This window comes from Triticum aestivum, chromosome 5A (genome assembly GCF_018294505.1).
Source record: "Triticum aestivum cultivar Chinese Spring chromosome 5A, IWGSC CS RefSeq v2.1, whole genome shotgun sequence".
In the NCBI taxonomy this organism is placed as follows: Eukaryota; Viridiplantae; Streptophyta; class Magnoliopsida; order Poales; family Poaceae; genus Triticum; species Triticum aestivum.
The window spans coordinates 336,155,813-336,163,350 of NC_057806.1; the positions used below are offsets into that span (position 1 = coordinate 336,155,813).

The 7,538-nt window shown below is 40.7% G+C and overlaps 2 protein-coding genes across 3 annotated transcripts; both read left to right on the plus strand.

Annotated features, from left to right (window-relative positions):
• Positions 1-487: 487 nt before the first annotated feature.
• LOC123103258 (pheromone-processing carboxypeptidase KEX1) lies at positions 488-3,744 on the plus strand. Of its 2 annotated transcripts, XM_044524787.1 has the most exons (3): positions 513-909; positions 2,511-3,040; positions 3,454-3,744. In XM_044524787.1, exons 1-2 carry the CDS (start codon positions 853-855, stop codon positions 3,033-3,035), a joined length of 582 nt encoding a protein of 193 aa, XP_044380722.1. In that variant the 5' UTR covers positions 513-852; the 3' UTR covers positions 3,036-3,040; positions 3,454-3,744. The 2 variants fall into 2 exon arrangements, with proteins under 2 accessions (XP_044380723.1, XP_044380722.1); XM_044524788.1 differs by lacking the exons at positions 2,511-3,040; positions 3,454-3,744 and adding an exon at positions 1,014-1,215 and having other exon boundaries at positions 488-909.
• On the plus strand, positions 1,364-2,449 carry LOC123103257 (uncharacterized). The gene is made up of 2 exons (XM_044524786.1): positions 1,364-1,931; positions 2,014-2,449. Exons 1-2 carry the CDS (start codon positions 1,403-1,405, stop codon positions 2,316-2,318), a joined length of 834 nt encoding a protein of 277 aa, XP_044380721.1. The 5' UTR covers positions 1,364-1,402; the 3' UTR covers positions 2,319-2,449.
• Positions 3,745-7,538: the final 3,794 nt, after the last annotated feature.

Sequence of the window (7,538 nt, forward strand, 5' to 3'; positions counted from 1 at the left end):
ATCAGTAGGATGACAAAACGATGCTGTAGAGGCATTTTTTTGTTATGCGGAGTTGTCATGCAATATTGAGAAGCTCAATTCTTAAATGTTCCAAACAAAGTAAGCACAAACTCAAGTAAATATGAATATGTGACGAAAAGGACCTTAGATGCTGTAGATGACGATGAGTGGTTCTGAACCTGAACCTGCAGAAATAAAGTATGCGTTGTTAGGGAGGAGGGAAAAAAGAAGATATAAATCGTTCTTAGTGAGATTACCTAAATTTCAGATATTAGTGGATCATTGAAAGCATGTTCAGAAAGTTCATAAGCTATTGCCTACTAATTTCATTCCAGTTGATGAGTGAGTCGTGGTAGCTCGGGAATGTGCAGATTTCCAAGAGCATTGAGAAGGTAGTTTAGGTGAGAGAGCATATTTTGTGAACCAAAGTCTAATATCTAACACCAGGTGCGTGCCCCAGCCTAGCCACATATCAGGAGTCCTATTTTGACAGGCAATTATCTAGCAACAAAGTATCTATGCAGCCCAGGATCAGTAGTGCTTTGGATCCTAATTCAAGAGATGCACTTGGTCTAGCTTGGTCCAAGTTTTTTCATGCCAATGATATTGCTGGACGTAAAGCTGATTGCCCATACTTTCGAGCTGCTGTGAAGATCACTCAACAATTAGGGCCTATTCCTATACCAACCGCGAAGGAGATTGATGGGCCATATTTGGAGGCCAACTATGATGAAGCTAATTCGTTTCTTCAAAAATTCAAACAAGACTGGAAGAACTTTGGTGTGACTCTTATGTGCGATTCTTGGACTGGTCCTACAGGAATGAGCATCATAAACTTCATGGTGTATTGTAATGCACGAATGTTCTTCCTCAATACCATTGATGCATCCGGACAAACTCAGAATTCAGGTTACTTCTTCCTTCTCTTCTTAGCACTTTACTTGCTTCTTGAATAATTGGATCTGTCCTACAATTGTCTTATGTTCTTAAAATATTTGCTTTGTTCTAATTAGGTATGTACATATGTTATTACAATATTGTTCTTGAATACTTGGATCTGTCCTATAGTTGTTTTATGTTCTCAATGCCTTGTTCTCATTAGGTATATATGCATTTTACGTATGTTATTACAATATTGTTCTTGAATACTTGGATCTGTCCTATAGTTGTTTTATGTTCTTAATGGCTTGTTCTCATTAGGTATATATGCATTTTACGTAATTTTGCAGACTTTATCTATAGAGAGATTGAAAAGGTTGTCGAAGAGATAGGGCATGAGCATATAGTTCAAATAGTAACCGATAATGGATCCAATTATAAGAAAGCTTGCAAAACCCTTATAGAAGAACCAAAATACTCTCATATTGTTTGGCAACCATGTGCGGCCCATACCGTCAATCTTATGCTAAAAGATATAGCAAAATTTCCTGAGGTTGATGTGATAGTCAAGAGTGCCAAGACAATCTGTAGGTTCATGCATAAGCACAATAACCTCCATGATAACATGAAGAAGAACATAGGTGGTGAACTAATTAGACCAAATGCCACCCGTTTTGGGACTGTCTTCATGTTCCTTGAGAGTTACCATTCAAAGAAAGATAAATTTAGGGAGTGGATGGTTTCAAAGGATTGGAAGGAGTGTCAGTGGAGGTATGAGCCTGGGTATGTGTTTGCTGAAGAGTGTTTGTCTAGTAATGTTTGGTGGAACGCACTAGAGTGGGTATTGAGTTCATTGAGGCCACTTTATACGGCCATGAGGTATGCTGATACACAAAAACAATGCACACTTTCTGGCTTCAAAAAAAGCATGATGCTTGCTATACAAAGGATGGAAGCCCATCTTGGCCCTACATCAAGGTTGTACCTTTCGTTCATGCGCAAGGTGGGCAAGAGGATAGATGCAATGGAAGAAGATACATTTATGGTTGCAGGTAGTGATAAATGATTCGGCCTTCGCAATTTATGTTTCTCTTTTTTCTGTTCTTTAACTCATGTGGCTCTATTGTTTTTCAGCTGCTGTCCTTGACCCATATACACATTACAAGCTGAACCTTTGCAACCACACAGATTATGCCACTTCACTAACAGATGCGATAGCGAAGATATTAGACCCAGTGAGTGCTCTTTCAGCCATTGATGAAGTGAGCAAGTTCAGGGAGTGCCAAGGGAGGTTTGGGACCAGATTGGCAGAAGAAGCTGCGGCGAGAATGGGGCCAAGTAAGTTATCTTGCAGCCCAATGGTGGTTTCAGTTTGGAGGGGATGTTCCTGCATTGCAGAAATGTGCAATGAGAATTTGCTCACAATGTGTCTCCTCTAGTGGGTGTGAGAGAAATTGGAGCGCTTTTGCTTTGGTGCACACAAAGCAAAGAAGTCGTCTTCTATATGACAAGCTCCACAAGCTAGTTTCTGTACGCTACAACTTAAAGGTATAAACCATCACTTTTACTTTCTACTTTGTGTTGTCCTTGCATGCCATATAATTTACTTGTTTACTATTCAAACCTTGAAGATGCGTGCTGAAGAAGATCAAGAGAAAGAGAGAGATATAGATAAAGAAATTGATCCAAGTGCATTGCTAATGGATACCACAATGTTTGATGAAACAAACCCAATAATGGAGTGGCTGAATGAGGATGTAGAGGATCCGATTGTGGATGGAGCTGATGCAGCTAGTGCTGTTTTTGAGCAAATAAGGCGCCTCAACTCAAGCAGGAAGGCGTCTTATGTTGGTTCAAAGGGTAATAACAAGAAAAGAAAGAGGAATGATGATGATGAGAATGAGTTTCTTGAAACTGAGAGTGAGGATGATGGAGAAGAGAATGAATATGTTGATAATGACATCGAGGATGATGATGGGGTGAGTGAGGATGATGAGGATGGTGAACAAGATCAGCTAGAGACACAAATGCAACTTGAAGAAGAGACACAAGTACAAGTTCAAAAGGAGGCACCAACAAGCACTGGCCATTTGGAGACTAGATCTGGACGACTTATTAGGAAGAAGACCAAGAACGTCAACAGCCTCTACTCGTAAATTTGGTAAGTCTCTTCTTTTTGGTGTTTCTGATTCAGGTTTGTTACTTAGAAAAATCTAGCTTGATGTATATGTTCAAAGCGGCTGATCTTTAAATAGCTTGATGTATATTGCTTTCTTTAAGTAGGTTGATCTTTAATTGTTCTCGTGCTCTAATGTTTATGCTCACTGTGTATGATTAGTACTGCTGTTCTAATTGCTCACCTAGTAGTGTTGCTGTAATTGATACTTATCTTCTTGTATTGTTGCTATAATTGCTACTTATCACATACCAGTGATGTTCTAGTTGCTACCAATCACTTAGTAGTGTTGTTCTAATTGCTACTTAACACAGTATTTTAGTTGCTACTTGGAACTGCTAGTTACTTAGATGTATGCACTCTGTATCATGACCCTTCCTCTGTTTTCTCCAAACCAGACATGGCACGTGAGCAAAGGATATCAAGAAGCTTTTGGATGTTGGGAAGCTTGGAGCTGATGCTTCAAATAAGCTGATGGTTGTCTTTTGGAGATGTTTCTATGTTTAATGCTTTAAAGTCTTTTGGTTGTACTGGACTATTTAAACTTTGAACTATGCTATGATGGTTGAACTGATGCTGGACGGTTAAGGGTTTATGTCAGAGGCAACTTTATAACTAATGTGTGCCTGTTATGTTGGACTGTTAAGGGTTATGTTGGAGGCAATTTTATAACTAATGTGTGTCTGCTATGTTGGATTGTTAACTGTTATGTTGGAGGCAACATTATAGCTAACATGTGCCTGTTATGTTGGGTAGATTCAATTTTCTTAATCCCTAGAGCTTATTTGCTAAAGTTTATAAGATCTCTCCTGATGGTTGTTGTGCTGATATGTTTTGCTCTATTTTATTTAAAGTTTTGTTCAAATTTCGGCCGAATTTCGGCCAAATTTCGGTTAAATTTTGGCCAAATTTTCAAATTTTGATTTTGCAATTTCGTCCGAGATTTTGCCGATTTTTTTGAAATTCCCGAAATTCGGCCATTTCGGCCAAGGACAAAAAAAAACACAAACCGAAAATCATTTCGCTGATCAGGACTGGATCACACACCGGTCTGGTGCACTCACAGCGGGCACCACATGTGCATCCTGCAAGGCCCGACACCACCGTCTTCCATCGATCCATCTTCAGAGCAGAAACTGACGCATCAACCGTGTCAGACCTCTCTGCAATCGACGCAACCACGATGCCAGACAACGTCGTCCTTCTGCGCGTGTCCATCCCCGTACATCGAACGTCGAATCTGCACTGCGCCACGATGTCAAGATCCGTCGTCATGAATGTGGAGGATGAAGCACCGCTCCACCAAAGCTGTGATTCATTGGTCCCTCGAGTCCATGCTCATTCACTCTTTCAGTCTTTTTGGTGCTACTCTTTCAGTGATATGACTTGCCCATCAACTATAAGGCGTGTGTGGTGGTGGATGCACTTGTGTGTATGTATGTGATCATCTGTGTCTGTATTGTGTTTTTTAAAGGAAGATTAACTATTGTTGTGCATTTTATCGATCGATGCAAGGTAAATTATGATGGTGTGAGATGACTAATTTAGACCACCATGTAGCGGCGGGCCTAGAAACTTCTCCAACGTTGGACAAAGCACATACTCCCTCCGTTCGAAATTACTTGTTGTAGAAATGGATGTATTTAGATGTATTTTAGTTCTAGATACATTCATTTCCGATACAAGTAATTCCGAACGGAGGGAGTATATATTAAGATGCCTAAAGTAACATCCTTTTGATACAAAACACTATTTAAAAACATTGAAACTGAAGCGTCAAGCTGTCGACAAGCTTGAGCAGTTGTACAAACCAGAGTGACGGTAAATTAGTCCTCCTCAGGCCAAGCCATTTTGTATCTTAGGGCACGCTCGACTTCACTCTCCTTTCGAGCGAACGGACCAAAAAGGCAGCCCGTGAAGCCCAGATCTAGGATCTCTCACTGTCTATAGTAAAAAATGCAGAGCTGCATAAACCAGGGTTGTCACACACCAATTTACACAAGGAATCATACAGACATGTGTCTTAACAATTAAACTAAGTGACACGATCAGATGCTAAGCTTATGATTAGGTCTATCCATCACATTATTCTCTTAATGATGTGATCCCGTTATTAAATACAACTCATATCTATGGTTAGAAAACCTTAACCATCTTTAATCAACGAGCTAGTCTAGTAAAGGCTCATTAGGGACACGTTGTCCGTTTATGTATCCATGCATGTATTTGAGTTTTCGGTCAATACAATTATAGCATAGAGATTGGAGAGTAAAATTTATCAAGAACAAGGAAATATGATAATAACAATTTTATTATTGCCTCTAGGGCATATTTCCAACAACTGACCAGTTGCTTATATATATGTGGAAAACCTGTTATCTGTCTTCTTATTTTTCTTTTAGAGTAATACACTACAAGAAAATACACTTCTGTGATGATACATGTTTGTCACAGTAGGTCACGTTTTCTGTCATGCACGTACATCCATGATGATTTTATGGCAGAATCAAGATAGTCATACATGTGCTGTCGTAGAAGTGTTCCATGACATTATCAAAATTATCATCACAGAAGTGTTCACTTCCACGACGATAAATGCCGCATCATGGAAGTGGTTTCGTTAAGGGTGACCGACACGTGGCATCCACCGTAATGGGTCGCCGTTAAGCTATCGGGTCTGGTTTTGGATCCAATAACCCCCTAACAGCCACGACCAATGCCGATTTTCCACGTGTAAAATTCTCATTGGCCGACGGAACCACGTGTCAGCTCCGCGTTGGCACACATGTCACTCATTCAATGGGCGAGATGCGCCTATAATATGTTGACACGTTGACCGGCCCAAAAGTGGCCCATAAAGATTAAATGAGCCAGCCCAACTAAAAGCCCACAAGATTTTGTGGACCATAATGGGCCGGCCCAGCTAAAGGCCCACGAGATTTCGCCGATCATAATAGGACGGCCCAGCTAAAGGGCCACAAGATTTTGAGGACACTAGTGGGCCGGCCCGTTAACAGGCTGCCATGTTTTGGGCCAAATGCCGGCCCATATTTGATCCGATCCATTAATAGCCTGCCATATTCTGGGCCTAATAAATGCCCATATGAGATCCGACCCGTTAAAAGTCTACCACGTTCTGGACCAAATTATGGCCCAGATCAGATCCGACCCTTTAAGAGGCTTTGGGCTAAATTATGACCCATATCAAATTCGGCCCGTCAACTGGACACTATACTTTTGGGCCCACTTGCTAAAGGTCCATTTAGTAATTCGTCCTGATATTAGTTTCGACCGTTTAACATTTTGGCCCTATATTTATTTTGACTTGTTAAAAGCCCGTCATATATTTGGGCCTAACTACGACCCGGTTTGCATCCGGACCGCTCACAACCGATAGTCTGATTGGGCCAAACAAGGACCAAGACAATTTTGGCCTGCTAACGGCCTGTGATGTGGTTGGCACAATCATGGGCCAGGGTCTATTTCGTCCTGCTGTCGGCCCGTGAGCTGTTCGGCACGTTTCAGGCCCAACCTACTTTTCAGCCTCCTAAAAGCCCATTGAGTTTTCTTGCGAAAATAGGGCTGGCGGTTTACTCAGCGTATTAAAGGCCTGAATCTACTAGTGGGTCAGTTTACATTTAGGCCTATTAACGTACCAAGATGACTGGCCCCATGGTGCGGATCATACATAGTGATTTGCATGAGGGCCCGATTATGTACCGTAATTTTATGGTTTGACCGGTTTACTGCGAGGACAGGATATATATACAGTAAAATAACTGCAGCATCGTGAATAAGAAAAAACTTAGACTATACAATAAAGAAATTACGGCATATTACATCCACTGGGCATCAAAGTTCGCCACTATGATAATAAAGCACAAGCAGACATCAGATTACATACACTGGGCATCAAAGATCGCCACCAGTGCAAGTAAACACGCCGACAAAATAATATACAAAACCGACAACACTTCAACCGAGTTCAAGAAAGGTTAGCCCTGCTCGGGAGCTGCAGCGCAAGCAGCTGAGCAAGCTGATGAGACTACGCTTGTTTGACACTTATATCCTCCTCATTCTAAAAGATAAACAAGCAGACAGATGATAGGTTTTGCACATATAAGTATCAGTGCTGACAATTCATCACATTTCTTACTGACGAATAAAGTGACACAGTTTAAAATAGCAATAACATAATATGGTATTGTTCAGGTTAAGACATGGCAGGAAATGACATTGTGAAGGAGTTGACAGCTTCACGACACCACTGGATTACAGATTAAGAACTCATAAGTATCAATGGTTAGTGTGCTGTCAATTTATCCCATTTCAGATTGGCAAATAAAGAGATGGTTTAAATAATAGTAGAATGATATGACATTGTTCATAGTAAGACATTGCATAATATGACATTATGCTATAGTGGGTAGGTTCACCACACCACTGGATTACAGATCAAGAATAGAAGCATACATGTAGTGCA

What these genes read in the sequence shown, in the direction of transcription:
- LOC123103258 (XM_044524787.1), top strand. Translation starts at nt 853, where the DNA reads ATGCACGAATGTTCTTCCTCAATACCATTGATGCATCCGGACAAACTC. An exon ending in CGGACAAACTCAGAATTCAG is followed by an intron (nt 910 to 2,510) that starts GTTACTTCTTCC and finishes CAAACCTTGAAG; the next exon opens with ATGCGTGCTGAAGAAGATCA.
- LOC123103257 (XM_044524786.1), top strand. Translation starts at nt 1,403, where the DNA reads ATGCTAAAAGATATAGCAAAATTTCCTGAGGTTGATGTGATAGTCAAG. An exon ending in AGATACATTTATGGTTGCAG is followed by an intron (nt 1,932 to 2,013) that starts GTAGTGATAAAT and finishes ATTGTTTTTCAG; the next exon opens with CTGCTGTCCTTGACCCATAT.